This window comes from Kogia breviceps, chromosome 13 (assembly GCF_026419965.1).
Source record: "Kogia breviceps isolate mKogBre1 chromosome 13, mKogBre1 haplotype 1, whole genome shotgun sequence".
In the NCBI taxonomy this organism is placed as follows: domain Eukaryota; kingdom Metazoa; phylum Chordata; class Mammalia; order Artiodactyla; family Physeteridae; genus Kogia; species Kogia breviceps.
In genome coordinates, this window is record NC_081322.1 from 33544996 (window position 1) to 33564583 (window position 19588).

Below are 19588 nucleotides of genomic sequence, written 5' to 3' on the forward strand. Positions count from 1 at the left end.
ACACAAACTAACATGAATTTAAAATAATTCCAAGAAGAAACTTGGGTGGGGGTTTTAAATCATAGCATGACTGGGTAAATAAGAACAGTGCTGGGAAAACACTGAAAGAAACTAGATTTAATTGTAAATCATTATGTAGACTAGAGGTCTAGGAGATTAGGAAATAAAAATGATTTCGAGAAATAAACTTATACCTAGATACCCTTGAACTTGATAGTCATTTCATTTTCATATAATCCAGAAAGGTATCAGTTGGCTACTCTCAGGATTACTTCCTGGAAGATGACTCTACTCATTTGAAGTGTGAGTAAGAAGGGAAAAAAATCAGTAAGGGGACATGGTGGTTTGTATCTTGAGTTAGATCTTCATCATACAGTTTCAGATGGGAAAGTGTGCAGAATTCTCTCCTCAGAAAATGTATTTAAAAGTAAAAAAGCTAATTTTAAAAGTATTATCATTGCTCCACTGCTCTACTCTATTACACAGGTAATTGAGAACTAACTATGTCTCTTATACCAGATTACAATAGCCTATATTTTTTGTAGCACTGAAAATCAAGAAGGGAGGAAGTCTTAACTTGCAATGCTAATCAAAGCATAAACATATTCTTAATAAAGACTAAAAAAATAAATATTTTGGCATTTATTGACAGTGCTAAATTAAGATGCTTTACTTCTGTGGAAGATTAAGATTTTTTCCTGACTGATTTGAGCTCAGTGGGATGCCTATATGTATACTTGGAGCCAAACAGAACTAGCCATCATTGAGGTTACATCATGCATTTAAAAAAAAATTTAATTAATTAATTAATTTATGGCTATGGCTGCGTTGGGTTTTCATTGCTGTGCGTGGGCTTTCTCTAGTTGCGGCGAGCAGGGGCTACTCTTCGTTGCGGTGCGTGGGCTTCTCACTGCAGTGGCTTCTGTTGTTGTGGAGCACGGGCTCTAGGCACGCAGGCTTCAGTAGTTGTGGCATGTGGGCACAGCAGTTGTGGTTCGCAGGCTCTAGAGTGCAGACTCAATGGTTGTGGTGCATGGGCTTAGTTGCTACGCGGCATGTGGGATCTTCCTGGACCAGGGCTTGAACCCGTGTCCCCTGCATTGGCAGGCGGATTTTTAACCACTGCCCCACCAGGGAAGTCCTACATCATGCATTTTTAATATCAATTGGTATGTCATGGTGGTACATTTATTTATTTTAAAAATGTAGTCAGAAAACCATCCAATTATATAAATAAGGTGACATGTGCTTGGCCACTCAACAAAGAATTGATTAAATGAGCATTAAAATATAATGTTAATACATGTTATAATCAGGTACTGTAGCCAGAGAGACCCAGTAGTGATGTTGGTAGCATACGTTTTAAATGAAAGCACCAAACATTTTTATGTATTTTATTTTGAGATTCCAGATATCACAAAGCATATTCGATAAAAGAAAACCAGAAAGGTCTTCTTCAATGAGTAGATTAGTAGATACTGCAATCTCATTATTTTTCTAGGTTGACAATTTTTTAGTTTTGCTCTGTCAAGATATCAAAGTGGTATTAAGCTGTAGTTTAAAGTATCTCTCTTTAAGATATGCTAAGATAATGAACAAAGTACAAAAATGACAAAGATTAAAGTCACATTAATAACTACTTTATTTTCCCAAAAGATTGTCAAATAATGTGTTCACTGAAAGCAGTAAAAACTATTATTTCTATTTTGAAAAAACAAAGAGTTTGTCTTCAGAAGACTTATATGGAAAAGGGAAATTGACTTTCATTTTGCTATAAATTAAGGGCCTCTTGAAATCTTTACTCATCCATTATGAATTCTCAATGAGAAGAAATAAACTTAATATACTAATTAGTTAATAGATTAGCCTCAAGATATTTTTGAAATAGAATATTTTCTAGACCACTTAAAATTATCATTATAAATATTTATTCATGAAAATTTGCTTCTTTAACAAGTCAAAATAGAAAGGCACTCAATCATTTTAAAAATTTTAAATGGATTTTTGTCAACTATCAAACACTGAAAACAATGAAAAACACTGTTACATGATACTGCAGATCACCGCATACCCTTTTATAATGTTAGTGTGGAAGAAAAGAACCAATATAAAGAGTATATGTTGTTTGTAAGACACAAACTGATTCGAAGTATATGTGAATCCATTCTGTAGTAACACCATAACCTGACTTCTTAGTATTAGCACTTTTTGGTGTAGAAGCACACTATAAGGAGGAAAAAACGCTACAATTCACTTTAATTAAATTAACATACTAAAAGTAAATTTAACAATAAATGCAAGGAAGAAAGGATATCTCAAAAGTTTCAGAGAGCACAGATAAAATGTCAACACTTGCAATGAAAAAGGAAGGAGATGTGGAGAAATTATAATGCAAAAACAGAGATCAAGGCATAGTAATACAGAAACAGTGAGTCTCATGCTTGTTAGATTATAAAAATTGAACTAGTCTTAATGTTTTTGGATCTCAAATTAAAAAAAAAAATGAAGGCCTGCCATTTGATCTGATTTTGAAAAGTCTCTTTTCAAACTGTATTGACAAATAAGTTGGATTTTTATTCGGATTCAGGCAACTTTAAAGCATAGACACTTTTCAACATGAGCTAAAATAACAATTTTGGAAAAATCAATGATTCAAGTTACTATTCCATATGTTACCTGTATGGGGAGGATGTCTCTCTGGTAGAATCAGATGTTGAAAGTTAATAATACATACAGCCTCAGCTCCTAACCATCGATCAGACACTGCTCGGATGTAATATTGAGAAGGCAAAGGCTCAAAAATAGGGATTGTAAACACCAGCAGTTGAGCTTCTTTACTAATGACCTAATGTGAAATAAAGTCTAAAATGAATATGGCTATTCTAGTAGCATAAAGGCTTTATTAGTCTCTTGTAAAAACAATCGTATCGGGAGACGCAAGAGGGAAGAGATATGGGAACATATGTATATGTATAACTGATTCACTTTATTGTAAAGCAGAAACTAACACACCATTGTAAAGCAATTATACTCCAATAAAGATGTTAAAAAAAACCCAACACAATCGTATCTATAGCAGTATGTACTAAAGATAAAAAAAAAATCTTGGATTTCTAAATAGCTGAGATATTCAGATACTTCAGAAACTTGTAGGTGGTTCCCTTCTGAGGATACGTGATATTACAGAAGGAAAAACATACACTCAGTTTATATTATTTACGTATGCATATCATCATGTATTAACAGGTTATCAATTTGACTCATTATCAGAATTTTCCAAAATTTATTCATTCGAGTACTTTACTTCATTAATTTTTACCAAATTATTTACTTAATAGTTTTCTTTAAATTCTTTGACTACCATAAGTGGAATAACAGAACACTTGACATAAATAGAAGATAATCATGAACACAAATGCAATGAAAATAAAATATTGCTATAAAATTCTATGGGTGTCCACTCAAGCCTAAAGCTAGCTTGCTTTCTCTTTGATAAAAAGAGAAATTAGGAATGAAGCATCACAGTTAAAGACAGCTTTCATCAATCTGAGTCTTTCTCTTGAAATTTATAGAGAATTTAAAAAACAATATCTTTTATACAATGTGATTCAATATTCTTTAGTACTGTGCTTATGTAACACCTAAAGTTATTATTTTTTATTTATTTAATTAAAAAAAATATTATTTATCCCACTCACCCCTCTGGAAGACATGCCTTAAACCATTAGAAAGATTATAATTAAATTTCTCAAATGAAAATCACTTTGAATATATGAATACTATAATATTTTTTAAAAAACCAAACAGAAACATAAAAAATAATACATAAAGCTTTAATGGCACTATGAAATTATAGAGAAATAGGTAAAATAGAAATTATTTAGTTTACATTTTCTTCCTAATGACAACAACATAATAAGGATAGAGCCATACATACATATTTACCTGTTTTTTTAGAACTAGGAAATACTCTGAATGATAAATATGATCATTTGTAGGATCCTCTACCCAAATCCACCAGGGTTCTCCTACTGTCCCATGGACCTAGAAGAAAAATAGTATCTTAATACTATATACTGTAACTCAAGTAAGGGATACTGTTGTTTGTATTCCCAGCACCCATTCCCCTCTCTTTTTAACAGATTTATTGATATGTAATTTACATAACAAAGTTTACTCATTTAAAGTATAAAGCTCAATAGTTTTAATACATTTACAAAGTTTTGTGACCATCTTCATAATCTAATTTTAGGACATTTTTTATCATCCCCAAAAGAAACCTTGTACCCTACCTATCTTCCCCCATCTTCCCAACCTCCAATGCTGGACAACCACAATCTACTTTCTTTCTCTATAGATTTGCCTATTTGGAACACTTCATATAAATGGAATAATATATATGAAATGATTTTGCGACTGGCTTCTTTCACTTACCATAATGTTTTAGTTCATGTCATAGCAATGCATCAGTCCTTCATTCCTTCTTATTAACAAATAATATTCCATTGGATAGATATACTGTATTTTGTATACTCATTGCTCTTTCTTTTTTTGTTCCTTACAAAGCCTAGTCTTGTTTAGTACTCACACCTCTCTCATGCAATTCAGAAGGTAACCCCACCTCCCAGGATAATTTTGGTTAGCATACACTAATCGGCTTATGGTATCCCCCTTACAACAGGTTGTGGTGAGGGATAGGCATGTGCTCAATACCGGCCCAGTTAGGCTGAAGAAAAGGTGTTCTGGCCCGTGCTCTGGGCTGCTGCAGGTGGGGTATTTTTCCCTCTCCCTGTTAAATGTGAACAAGGAAGCATGAAAACAATTGGGAAGTAGCCAACAACATCAGCAGAGCTAAAAGATAGAAAGATCCTGGGTCCGGAAGAATATCATTAAACAGAAGACTCAATCATCTTCAGGGCCTATTCTACCTGTGGACCTATCATTATGTAAGATGATATATCTTCTGCTTAAGTGAGTTTGAGACAAGTCATATTTGCTATTCTTGCAGCCAACAGCATTCTAACTGATAGAAGCAACTATGAACAATTAAGTACTCCATTCTAACAATGAATTAAACCAAATTGTGGGAGATTTATTATGGATCCTTTTTATTTTATTTTATTTTTGGCCGCACTGGGTGGCTTGTGGGATCTTAGTTCCCCGACCAGGGATTAAACCTGGGCACCCAACGGTGGAAGCACAGAGCCCTAACCACTGGACAGCCAGGGAATTCCTATTATGGATCTTGATACAAGAAAACAGGGTAAAAAAACATAAAACTTTTAAGCATTTGAAAATATAAAAACTTGAAATGAGTTTATGGCTACTTGTAAATTTATACTTTACGTAGAATTCTATATTTATAAAAATATTAAATAAAATTTTATATCATCTTGTCCTCACAGAAATTCTATGAGAAAGATAATAATTATTAGTATACATGTTTACAGATGAGGAAACTGAAGGAATGAATGGTTAGGACACTTTAAGGACACTTTAAGACCAATGGTAGATTTGGGTTAGGACTATGGTTGCGTAACATCGCAGAATAAAATGCATTCACTTTAAAGATGTACTAACGTCAGGTAATGCAGAAGATATTTACTTACACTTAACTAGAACCTTACAATTACCATGTAAGGTAAGCATTGCTATACTACATTTATTGATTTACTTGTCTTCCCCCGCTGGCTTCTTGAATGAAAGGATTGACACGTACTTGCCTGTATGTACAATCTCTTTTCTACTGTACTCTTTGCTCAGTAACTGGTGCAAAGACAGACCTTAAGAATTACTGACTGAATAAGAAGAGGATCCAGAGTATATAGTAACAGCTAAGGTCTGGAAGAAAGAACAGAAGTAGGGGTAAAAACAGAAACAGAAAAGTGATGGGAGCCAAAGAAGGACATTTTCAAGGACAATGTATAGGACTGAATGTTCAGAGAAGTAAAGAAAATAACTAAGGAAAAGCCATTTATTATGGCAATCAGTCAGTCTTTGGTGATCACTGAAGAAGTAGTCTCAGCAGGAAACAGGTGACCAGGAGGAAAATGCAGATTACTCTTTCTACAAGTCTAATGGTAAAGAAGAGAATGATAGTTTGAGAAACCTCAGGATTTTAAAAGGGCCCTTTTAGCAGGAAGAATCTTGAATTTTGAGTAGGTTAAAATGACAGAGTAAGAAGAGCTGGAAAAAATGAAGATCACATAGAGAAAAATGAAGGAAGATGGAATTAAGCAAAGTCCCTATGGAGCTGAATCCACTCAACCATTATACAATGTGAAATTTTAGGTTTCCTAAAATGTTCTGAAGGGGTCTCACTGGTTGACATATTATTAATATATTATACCACATGCTTATCTTGAGGATGAGAGTAAACAATACTATTGATACAATGTTTTAAATGATTCTTCGATATATATATTCTTTTTAAAGGTTTTTCTCTATGCCTTGAGGACAGACGTAAGGAGGTGTAGTTGAACCTGCAGTACAGACATTTTTCCTTAATGTAGATTTAGGCGTTTTCCATTTCTACCTGATCATTCCAAGTGAAATCAGGACAGACGCTGAGTGTCACTCGGAGGACAGTCCGTGTGATGGGCTGAATGGACGCTTCCATTGTAACAGAAGGAATCTGATGAACACATTGTTTGACCTTGAGCCCAATATTCACATGATGCAGAATGTGACCTGCAGGGAAAATGTCACTTAGAAGAAATGTGTCCAGACAGAAAAAAAGCAATATAATCTGACTTGTAAATGGGATTTCAGAGAAGGTGCTTTTATTGCTTGTTTTATGATTTGCTATGTAGAATAGCCGACATTCTTGACCTGGCATGTTTGAATATTTTGTAATAGTTAACTTGAATTAGCAATTCATAGCTCTGTAAACCAGTATCAAGGTTTTTTCAGCTATTAATAGGGTTCTTAAAATTACTGAGACTTGATAGTGTTTAAACTACTATAAACAGCTCCACTTTTCTCCTAGCCAGTTTAAGACTCATTATAGAAATATTCAGTATTTTGTAAGAACAGTCATTAATTTATTCAAGGCCTATTTCAGAACTCTATAACCATGATGGAAAATGCTTTACTAATCAAACATAACTAACCTATCCATACCATTTCCAGAAAACAAAGATAAAAATATAAAATATGGCCAGTCCAGCACAAAATTAACCACTTATACATATTTTCATAAATGATCAGATTCTGAAATACAGATACAAATGGAGGCACCAGGGTGGGGGTGAGGGTCACAGACAGATGTGACTAACTTTAAACATTTTCCTACTCCAGGCCAAGTGACTAAGCGGAAGTAGATTTTATCTTATAGTATCAATATTTCTTGTATGTCTTGGTACTTCATAATATAATTTTTTAAAAACATATTTACAAGTAAATCAAAATGTTTTATGTTCACCAAAGTTTGAAAATCTAAAGGGATTTTCCTTATTTTAATAAAATATTTATGTTACCCAAGGTGAGTAATCTCAACTTCCTAGTTTGTATGCTCAATTTCTCTCTATTTTTATTGATACCTCCCCTTTTCCATTCCATCTGAGAAGTATTCTTCTTATTATACAAGGGAAATAACTATCTCAGCCTCTCTACACATCTATGGACCTTTTGCCAGGTCCTCTATTTCTCCTCAGCCTGACTCCCTTCATGTGTAATGTCTATTCTATTCAGAATCTGAAATATTACCTAATCAATGTTTGTCCAACAGAATGTTAAGGTACATGGCAATGTATGTAGAGATAATTTTTCAATATTATGTGAAAAACATAGAAGACCAAATGCTATTTACACACCGATACCAACTGTGTTTAAAGATCTGTACATGTGTAATGATGAAATTCATTTAGAAACTGAAGAAATGTAGGGTTTAATGTTGACATACTGTTTTGCTATAATACTGCTGATATACATAACAAAAGACGATGAAATGAACAAAAGAAATAAATTGAGAATAAGCCTCATTGACTAATTCTCATCATTTGTAGCTAAGATTCTATCTGTAAAATACTCAAGGGTGTGACAATCTAAACTCCCTTTTAACTGCTAATTCTATTGAGTAACTTAATAAAATTTAGAGAGACTTTTGCCTGAGTTTAGTTCAATGTAAAAGAAATTTCATAAAAATGGTAAAAGTTTATCTTTAGTAATGTGGAAATTCACAATACTTTTTTTTTTACATCAAGTGAAATACTTTAACTGCCTGAAACAGTACATTAAAACATTTTTGCTTCCTTCTTACCTATTTCATCTTTCCTCATGTCTTTCAGCTTATCCACAGTAAGATTTTTTTCTTCTAATCTTGTTAGAATGTGTGGTGGTAAGACTGAAAATTGTCTCAAAGGGCTAGCCCAACCCCAGAGCCTCTTGTCGATGACTTTACTAAGATTCAGGAGCCTATAGGTCATGGCAGGCCAACGTTTCCTCAGAGCAATTTCAAAAAGAGCACGGACAATTCTAGCTGCGTTCTGAAGAATGAAAAGGGGGACTGGTGGTTAGGTCCAATGTAATTTTAAATTTGTCAATAAATTTCTTATTCAGACTCAGTTTCAAAAGTATGTCTAGCTGCATCCTTTAATTGTGGGCAACATCTATCCTCATATAACCCTAATTATCTTTATTACTTCTACACAAGAATAATCATATCCTTTATATGTGGATGTTATCCTGTTTAACTCTCCAAGAGTAGCTTTATTTCCCAGTCCTTAGAGAAGCTCCACCTCATACCCCCTAAACAGGAATGAAGTAGGAAGAGACAAAAAAAAAAAAGCAAAGTATTTGGGAGGGTGCTGAGGCCATTTTAGAATCTAAGAGACAGCCAAGGATGCCCTTGGGTATATAGTGGAATGATTAAATTTATAAAGCTATTTAGAGGAATAAGGAAGACTTTGGGATTCAGTCAGAGAGAAAAATTAGTGAGAGAAGAGCAACAAAGAAAAACTGATGAGTGCAACTAACCCATATTAATGGCTCCTGTATAAACCAAGCAGTATGCTTACCGCATTGCATATATTATCTCATTTAATTTTTATGACAACTGCATTTGACTGGTCTTGGTATTATGATTTTATAGATGAAGATACTAAAGTTTGGTGAGGTTAATAATTTGACCAGGAGAGTTGGTGTCAGAGTATCTACTGAAAGCCAGATCTAAACAATGCCAAACTTAACTCCAAGATTCTAAATTCAGTGATCTGAGGATAACTTCATTAGTAGACATACAGAAAGTTACAATGATTGAAGCCTTTTTTCACATCTCTGTAGTTTGTTTTTCTTCCTTCCCTCTATCATTAACTTTGCAGACTGTTTTATGGAAGATTATTTTTAAAATCATGAGTTTAGAGACACCTTACAATATCTAATGACATCTGTATTTGAAAACGAAGAATGTTAAATCTGATCAAAATCATAAAAAGAGATGGAAAAGAGTAAGATTTTAAATAGCAAACAGATGATACAGCTTGAAATTATGAGATGAAAAATGATCATAAGAATTAAGGACTTTGGTTTTATATTTTATATAAAAAGTGTTATTCATCTTTTGATAAATTCGACTACTTTGTTTCAGTATTAGAAATTTAAGAACAAATGGTATTTAGAAGTATGAGCATAGCTGTAACACCCGTGAAAAATTGACAGGATATCTCTTATTAGGCCCAGAAAATGATAAGTAAAGTGAATATTTTGATTTCTATAGTTATCAAATAGGTCTTCCTACAGCATGCTCAGTTGCTCTTCTAAAAAAATTGCCAGGCTAATTTTCTCAACTGTGTTTGAAAGTATGTTTTTATATTTCAGAACCTATAGTTGTTCCCTAAAAGCTAAAAGAAGTGGAAAGAGAAATCCCATGTGAGAAAATACCAACAGGACATTTTAATCTGAAATGATATAAACTGCATGGGAATAATGATCAAAATCTCTAACATGTAGAAGATAAATATCAGCCCCTTTATAAAATCATAGAATATCTGAGCTAAGGATTTATCTTAAGGGCTGAGAGAATAAAGGTTCAGAAATATACAAGGAAGTACCATTTTACAGAGCTGAGAGAGTGCTTGTGGAACTACTGATGGCTTAAACTAAAAAAAACCACACACAAAAACAAAACAAAACCAAAAAACCCTCACCCCCCCCCAAATCAACAATAATTTATCTAACATATTCAAGAATGATAAACCCCTAATAGCTTTTTTTTTTTTTTTAAAAAAGGGATTCTTAGAGATATATCCTCAATCTTTTGAGACTGACTTTCTGGGTACCAATCATGAAGAAACCGTAAGTTTTATATTGTAAAGCAATTTGTAAATCAGTCTCTGATGATATCTTCATAATCTTGAATCAAGCAGAAATGTGGCCAGATTATTCATCCAGAACCCAGTAAAGCTTTGCCTTTTAGTTAAATCATTAACTATTGCAATATAAAATCATTAGATAAAATAAAATGACAATATTATATTATTTTTCAGAAAAACAGATAAAACAAAAGACTTTAAAAACAATGGTTCCTTATAGAGGCTTTAGGTTTTTGAGAATATATGTATTTTTCTATGGCACAAACATATGCGTTCCAAAATGAAAAATTAAAAAAATATGTCTTCACTACATCCACATTTACTTTATATAAATATGAAATCATCACCTGGTTTCTTGGTTACTTTGATTAAATTACTGCATTCATTCAAACTGTTTACCAATATATCTTGGTTTATGTTTATAAATATTTCATGTTTACAGTTACTTGAAAGCACTCTGGGGTATTCATAGCTGTTAATAATAATTCATTTAACACAAACATACTCTTTCTATATTAAGTCTTTGAGCAAAATTACAAACACAAAATACAGAGTGGAATATTTTCTGTATTTAAAATAAGATTAACCTTTTATTTCTCCTTAACCTAGAGGAGGCATTACTCAATAAAAATAATTTAAAAAGTATTCTTGATAAATAAAAAATATCTTTTAAAAAAGTAAGCCTAGAAGGGAAAACTCTCATTTGAAAAGTAAATACTGCTAACAAAATCTTTATATCATATGAGGGCTTGAATATTAAAAACATAAATATTACAACATTTTATACTATGGTAATTTAAAAAACTTAAACATTTAATGAGTTGTAAGTTATGGATTAATTTTCCTTCAGTACTCAATTTGTAAGTATCGACAGTAGGAAAGAAAGATTACCTTTTTTATAAAAGATATATCATACTTAATATATGGTATGGGGTATATTTATTAAGCCTTGTTTAATGGTTAAAAACAATTGTTTATATTTCTAACATCTGGGGAATGCTACAAAGGTTCCACAATTTTTTCTTTTCACTTGAAATATTCTTGTACTATTGCCCTTCCTAAGTAAAAGAAGTGAACTTTATCATTTAAAACAGAAAAAAAATCAGATATTGATATTTTTTAACTCTAAAATATAAATAATAGCAACATCAAAAAAAGCCAAACCAACCACCAAATCCCACCCCTGTTCCTGATCTAACAGCATAGATGGCATAAAAGATGTACAAATTAAACAGAACCAGTTCTAAGATAAAATGGTAATTTGACAGTATGTCACAATTCAATACATTCATAGTATAGCATGACTCAATTCCTTGAATCTCTAAAAGTAACCAAGGAAGAGAAAACAGGAAGGGAGTAATATTCTTACCTGTGCAACGTATGCAGAATCTGATATAAGGGAGAAACTGTCCACCTCCCCTCGGCTGATATAAGTTTGTAGTAGGATGTTTATTTTCCCATAACTGTTCTCTACACCTCCAGAAGCTGAGAGTTCACAAAAGTTGTTTAATAAGGCATCTAACTCCTCTATTTCCTCTTCTCTGACCTGGAAGAATCAATGTTTTTATAGGATTATTTGGGCTGATTTATTTAATTTTTTATATCGAAATTAAACCACATTGCATGTTTTCTGAAAGTTTCCATCTGTGATAACTCAAGAGTCTCCTTTTGTATACTAAAATAATAGCAATTTTTTCATAGGTAGCTAATAAAATACAATGAAAAACTATCTTGATGCTGATAAGATTACATTTTATTATTCATCACCAATATTAAAATTGCCATTGACATATACAGATTTGATATGTCACAAAAATTAAGTCTTCTGACCTCACCATCCTTCAACTGATGAGATTTCATTTTTTATTTGACCAGAGTAAAACCTCTGCCCAAATGGATTAGGGCAAACTTGAATTATCTTCAAATGTATCCATTACAGTCATATATTTTTATATAGTATAACGCATTCATAGCTTAAAGCTGTGAAGTACTATGATTCAAAGTATTAAAGTTTTCACTGTTAATAAGATTAAATTATAATATGGGTACAGAAATATTCATATCTAAGTTTGAATCATGCATGTCCTTTATATTTTCTTCAGCAAAACTTATATTGCAAATAAACCAAAATCTACACACTATATTCTCTGATAGTTTCATTACTGCAAAACCTATTTAAATTATGTTTGATTTGCAATAGAGAGCAAAGAATGAGGTCAGGTATAACACACTATCAAAATCTAGGATAGTGGACATTGTTGATAAATGGAAGAACATTGCTGGTACTCAAAATGTGAAGTGTCATACAGCTTATATTGTATCAGGAATAACAATTAATTATGAACTTTTATAAATGAATCAACACATATGTGTTATATGCATTTGATTCAAGCTTCAAGTAATCTTACCTTGATTTGATCAAATTCTTCAGCTTTGGAGACTATAGCAAAAATATCACTTTCTGTTTTGTGAGCATCAAAGAGTTCATTGAAGGTCTACCAAGGTAAGTGTTATATTTGATTAAAATACAAGGTCCAGTAAAATATTTTTAATTAAAAATGTGACTATAAATCACACATTCTAAGAGAACATCTGAGCCCTAGAATATGCAGAGTTATAATGTCTGTAGCATACTGTTCCAAAATCATCATTTTAAACATTGCCAAATTTATCAAAGACTAAAAAACATTCCCCAAACAAAATTAGCTAGAGAAGACCTTTAGAAGCAAAAGATCTATAAAATCAGTTAATGAAACTTACAACAGATATCTAAAACAACGTACAGCATAACATTCTTGTCTTGGCTCATTTTCAGCATGGGAATATGTAAATCTGCACCATTCATCAACTTAAAGCTGATCATATATCACATAAAATTCAGAGAGGAATAACTAAAAATATGTAACTTAAGATTCCGGCAAATATATCACAACATTGCTAGTTAGGGCATACAGAAATTCAGGAAACTGGAGAGAAAAAAAATCAAAACAAAAACAAAGCTGAAGAAAGGCTACAGTCCCTGAAAGAGAGCTGCAAACAGGCTTAAGATGTAGTTTGGCAGCAACACACTACAAAGTGGACAAGTGAGAAAGGAAACTCAATGGACAAAATGAGTGGACATGAGTAGGTGATGGCAGCAACAGAGGGCGAGGGAAAATGTTTTGGGTTGGGGAACCACCAGATCACGGCTGTGAGTAATATATGTTAAAAGGCTTTGAAGAAACCTAAAGTGCTATACAAACACAAGCAAACACAAGATTTATGTGCGGCAAGATGAGGAAAAGCTATTATGCACGTGAAAATGTTTTCTGAAACATGTTATCTGCATAATAAGCACATGTTAAATAAGTACAAAACTTAGATTTCATATAGGCCTTGGTGTTCATGTTTCTGAAGAAATTTCATCTTAGTGATTTCTATTACTTTTTCATTTAAAAAACAATTTTAAGAAAATACAAATGAACATATAAAAAAAATCACACTTTCTATAAAAAGAGTAAAGAGTAAAAATTCACCTTAATCCAACTCCCTTCAACTTTAAGTCCTCTCCTCACAGGTAATCACTATTAAGTTTTCCCATGTATTAACATGTGAAGGTACATACATAGGTATAGAAATACACACGAAGACAAGTATGCATTCTTTAAAATGTAGATTTATAGTGGCACCCTACCTTACATAAGATTACATTAAGGTAACAGGCAAGGATACAATTGTGTAGTAAAAATTACCTTTGAAAAATCTCTTCAATTATCCTAATAGTACAGCTCAGTGCCCTGATATTTTCATTAGTTTTTATAATTCTTTTTAGTCAGTGTTTCTCAATAACTTGCAATTAATTTTTCAACTTTTTATTCACGGATATCATTAAGCCATCAGCCCCCTCTTTAAATCATTCAGGCACTCATTCCAGAGGTCTCACCAATGTGCTCAATGGTTTTAGACTTGGGTGTTTCTACTGCTTGGGATATACTCATTGAACGGGATGGCAAGAGGGTCCTGCATATTTATATTTCTTTTCACTTTTTTTTTTTGCGGTACACGGGCCTCTCACTGTTGTGGCCTCTCCCATTGTGGAGCACAGGCTCCGGACGCGCAGGCTCAGCGGCCATGGCTCACGGGCCCAGCCGCTCCGCGGCATGTGGGATCCTCCCGGACCGGGGCACGAACCCGTGTCCCCTGCATCGGCAGGCGTACTCGCAACCACTGCGCCACCAGGGAAGCCCTATTTTTTTTCTTATCTTTACTGAGTGTATGTTGTTGAATTCATAAAAGTCAAATGCATTTTGTTGTATTAGTAGCTTTTGTTATTTTGCATGAATACTATATTTTGAAGTCTAGAAAGTATTTTCATTTAAAGACGAACATATTATTCTGTTTGTTCCACTCAGTATACTACCTCAATAGTGTTGTATTTAATATAGTAGTGGCTGGCAGTTCTACCCAAATCAGTTGAGGAAAAATATCCAGTTCGTTCCTCAAAACGAATCATCCGAGCTTTGTCTAGTTTCCGTCCAACTTCAATGACCAACTGTTCTCGATGCTTTGCTAATGTTGGGTCAATCTATAGGAAAAAAAACACTTGAATAATTCTTCAGAGAGTCATCATTTGCAAATGTATACCTGTTATGGAAATTAAAATTTTCCGTTGATGCTTTAGTTAGTATAAATTTTTTATTATAATTTTAAAAGAATGCATTTTTTACAAGATAGGACATAATTAGAAAATACTTTATTCCATTAAATAAAGAAAGCTTTAAAATTAATTAAAATTATCAATCTGTATATTATCTTCAGATAGTAATATTTTAGAATCTAAAATTCCTATATAGTCTTATAATCTTTAAGATTAATAAGGATTAGGAATTAGATACATGAAAAAAAAATCACTGCTTTCTCCCTCCCACACTAAAATAAATAAGAATTTTAAAATATCAAACCACAGTCCTATTCAGAGAAATGATAGTGAGAATGCTCTCCTCTGTTCAAATAAAGGTATACAAAAATAAATTAAAAGTCATCCTTTCAAAAGCATGGTTTTAGTGTTCCAGCAGTTTTTATAACTGTTGATGGGGAAACCCATTCTGCCTATAATGGTAATAGAAGCAAAGAGTAAAATCAATTTGACAATGAATTTCTGAATAGCTTAGAAATTATTACAGTATTTTTCTAAGCAGAAAGGACATTTAACACAAGATATTAACAAACATTCCTGTTACTTTGATGTGTGTGTATATATAAATATATGTATATATTTATAGCTGTAAAGTGAAGTATGACCTTTAAAGGGGGGAGGGGGAAGTATAAAATACTTTAGAAATCAATTAATGAGGTGGATAGACCTGGAGTCTGTCATACAGAGTGAAGTAAGTCAGAAGGAAAACAACAAATACCGTATGCTAACACATATATATGGAATCTAAGAAAAAAAAAATGTCATGAAGAGATTAGTGGTAGGACTGGAATAAAACACAGACCTACTAGACCATGGACTTGGGGATATGGGGAGGGGGAAGGGTAAGATGTGATGAAGTGAGAGAGTGGCAGGGACATATATACACTACCAAATGTAAATTAGATAGCTAGTGGGAAGCTGCCGCATAGCACAGGGAGATCACCTCTGTGCTTTGTGACCACCTAGAGGGGTGGGATAGGGAGGGTGGGAGGGAGGGTGATGCAAGAGGGAAGAGATATGGGAACATATGTATATGTATAACTGATTCACTTTGTTGTAAAGGAGAAACTAACACACTATTGTAAAACATTTATACTCAAATAAAGATGTTTAAAAGGCAAAAAAAAAAAAAGAAATCAATTAATGAGTTAATACTCCTACCACTTGTTCTAACTTAGATTTTTATGGCAGCTTATTCATGCATCAAATATAGCTAAAATAAATGGGTAAATCATAATGAGGCAAAGGAAAATCAATTGTAGGGAAGTAAGACGGAATCCAGTCACATCAGCAAATACAAAAAGTCTTAAATATTTTCTGTAGGTAACATACTGTATGTTTCAGGCTCATCTTATGAAACCATTTTATTAATCACATATTACTAAACCATTAAAAAGAATTAAACTACATGATCTGTGTTAGTTCACATGAATTTTGTGGCTACACATTCTTATTGAGTAATAAAATAAAAACACTTAAGTCAAAAAAATAAAAAGGTAAGATTATCTGAACTGTGAAGGTTGTAAAACTATCTCAGAAAGGAAAAAAACCCACTTTTTATACTAGAAAATTATAAAAAAATGACTTCTGATATTAACCTGGTACTTAAACAAAAATCAACTGATGTGTTTATCTTGTCCCAAGACTTGAGATGCCTTAGCCCATGAAAAAATACATGTTGTGTTTGGTCTTCCTTCACCCCTTCAGAATATTTTCATAGTGCCATTGACTCTTTTCACAAAACCCACATTTGTAATAAGAATAGCTAGTGCCTTATTCTTTAAAATTTATAAAGGTACAGGTTACAATACACCTACATTTTATAACTGAGAGAGACCTGGCTGTAAAAGATATCCATTTGAAGATTAGCACAGATTTTAACTGAGAAGAAGAATAATAAAGGTAGTTGAATTACCCCATCTACAGTAAACCTAAGTATGAAAATCAAATGATTTCAGATGAACAGCTTCATAACTAGTTGCTGCTGCTATTCTTCTTCTTTTTTTTTTCCCTTCTAAATCTTAAGTTTCAATTTTCCCATGGTCAAATTACTGTATATGAAAAGGAAAGATTAAAAAAAAGATAGGCAACTGCTTGGATACAAAATGGAACACACACACACACAATTATCATTATTAGTAAATAGATGAAAATTATAATTCCAAGTTAAATTCAACTTATTTGCTAATTTTGATTTAACACCAATGAATATCGATATGATGGTGGTGAAATCGTATTTTCATTAGACAACAACCAGTTGTTGTAATTAGGAAGCATTTACAGGGTATAAAGCAGAGTTCTAAAGAAGAGACAAGATCTCACAGAATCTGTAAGCTATGTGGACCACACAACTGTGAAGTTTATTGGAAGAGCTGTGGTCACATGCATCTGATTCTCAGTCTATGTGCACAGCAGAACTGATCCAGCCTCCAAACTGTTAAGATAGTAACTCATTAATGCTATCTTTTAATTAAGGAACAAAGGCTTAGAAGGACTTGATAAGAAGAATATACTGTATATAATATAAGCCTATCATTAAAAGTGGTTTGTAAGTTTCCTCATGTCTGGTTTATTCTAAAAACTAAATTTAAAAAATATAGTTAAAAAATAGCAAAATACTAATATCAAATGGAAACTTATCTGAGCAGTAAATTGATAATAACATAAAGATCAGTGGGAAAGATATATAAAGAAACTGAAATAATTACCAGAGACAAATTTAATTTTCCTTAGTATCTTCTAAAAAAGATTAAAGCTCTTTGTTTTTCTTCCAGGTACCTAAATCTTTTCAGATGAGCAGAAGTAGCAAATATTTATCCTCATATCATGAAAGGATTACAGAACTAAAAAGGAGGTCTGACTTTTTTTTTTAGTAAATGAGTTTTCTACCTGATAAGCCTTGTGACTGATGCCATACACTAATGGATTTGCTCTCATCCGTACATAAAGATAAGTGTAACTTATCCACTTCACTGCTTCTTCCACATTAGTAACTGTTCCCAGAGCAATCTGTAAATCAAAAATATAACAAAAGTTAAACTAATGTATTATAGTTGAATATACACATTACATCAAAGACCATTTTGTTGAAAGTTAAGTTTTTAAAATACATCATTATGCTGTATTTAAAAGAAGGTAAGCACAATTATCGGACATGATGTTTCTCGAATTAATTAAAAATCAGTCCTGCCTCATTTAATTGAGAACAGTACATTAGAAATGCGATCTTCCAAAACTTTACTTATTATTATGTCATTTGATTAGTTTTCCCATTTGAATTTAATTCCATACAGTATTATAAACATTTTGGTATTCATTAATTTTTCTTCTTCTTTTTGCTTCTTTTAAATTTTGGTTTCATTTTAAGTGAAAACATTACTGACAGTTTTAAATGTGACTGAACCACAATCAAAACAACACAATATTGCTGATTCTATCCCTCTTTGTTGTGATTTTGTATACTGTCATTACCACAATCACAAAGGGCATAACATTAGTAGTTTTTTCCTCTAAAGATAACCATTTGCAGTATAGCTAGTATAAATATATACTATAAATACAATGATAAATGCAGTAATTTTTGCATAAAACAAAATCATATTTTATTGGGATTTATACATATTAATAATACATACACTTTAAAAAGATCATACAAGAACAGGGAGTGGTTTTAATTTTTTATTGGTAAACTTAAAACAACCTATGGAAAAAACAGATATTTATACTTTTGAATTATAATAAACACTGGGTAATTCTTTAGATTATATTCTGAGAGAAAATATAATTTTTAACATAGCATTTTAATGTAGCTTTATAACATGTTAATTTAATGAAACCAAAGGTTAATTATTTTAAAACACAACAATAACATATAAAATCTGTGTAATAAAGGGAATTGTTAGAAAATGACCTTAGGCCAGAATGGCAGTGAAAAGTTTTCTTAAAAATACATTTCTTTAGCCACTCGATCTATATGCAGTCATTGTGCTTTTATACTTAGAGTGTTCATTTTAATTAACAAATTTATCCAAGCTGTGAAATTTCACAGTTGAATAATTTTTCCTGAACCTGTAACTGAAAAAATTTTTTTTAACCTCTTAATACTTTAATCAAAGGAGAAGTGATGATCCCTACCTAAATAACCAAATTTCAGGAGAAAAGAAGGAAAAATAAATCTTCTTATTTTAGTACTAAATAGTAAAGAAAATATAAACCTTAATGTTTGCTTTATTCCCATATTATAATTTAAATTCTGTATAACTAATTTTGGAAAATAGGTATGCGAATGCTTAGATATCTTTAGTTAGTTGAAGATGACATATAGCAATATTACACCATACTATTTGTCCTTAAAAAAAAAATGACCAAAAGTAAATAAATGGTAAGGCAGATTCTATCTACTTTAAAAATTACACTATCTTGAAATACATCAGACAGAGAAAGACAAATACTGTATGATCTCCCTTATACAAATAATCTAAAAACATCAAACTCAAAGAAACAAAGAACAGAAAGGAGGTAGCCAGGAGTTGAGGGGTAGGGGACATGAGGAGATGTTGGTTAAAGGGTACAAACTTTTAGGCTTAAGATGAGTAAGTTCTGG

General features: G+C 32.2%; 1 protein-coding gene across 1 annotated transcript in view; it reads right to left on the minus strand.

The window, feature by feature from the left end:
* Positions 1–19588, minus strand: part of ASCC3 (activating signal cointegrator 1 complex subunit 3) — a 330850-nt gene that overhangs the window by 117674 nt on the left and 193588 nt on the right. Inside the window, exons 17-24 of the mRNA XM_059035971.2 lie at positions 17875–17994; positions 14710–14874; positions 12719–12805; positions 11680–11856; positions 8261–8486; positions 6536–6690; positions 3946–4044; positions 2677–2845 (exon numbers count right to left, since the gene is read on the minus strand). Coding sequence (XP_058891954.1) covers positions 2677–2845; positions 3946–4044; positions 6536–6690; positions 8261–8486; positions 11680–11856; positions 12719–12805; positions 14710–14874; positions 17875–17994 — 1198 coding nt within the window. The remainder of the gene's footprint in view (positions 1–2676; positions 2846–3945; positions 4045–6535; positions 6691–8260; positions 8487–11679; positions 11857–12718; positions 12806–14709; positions 14875–17874; positions 17995–19588) is intronic.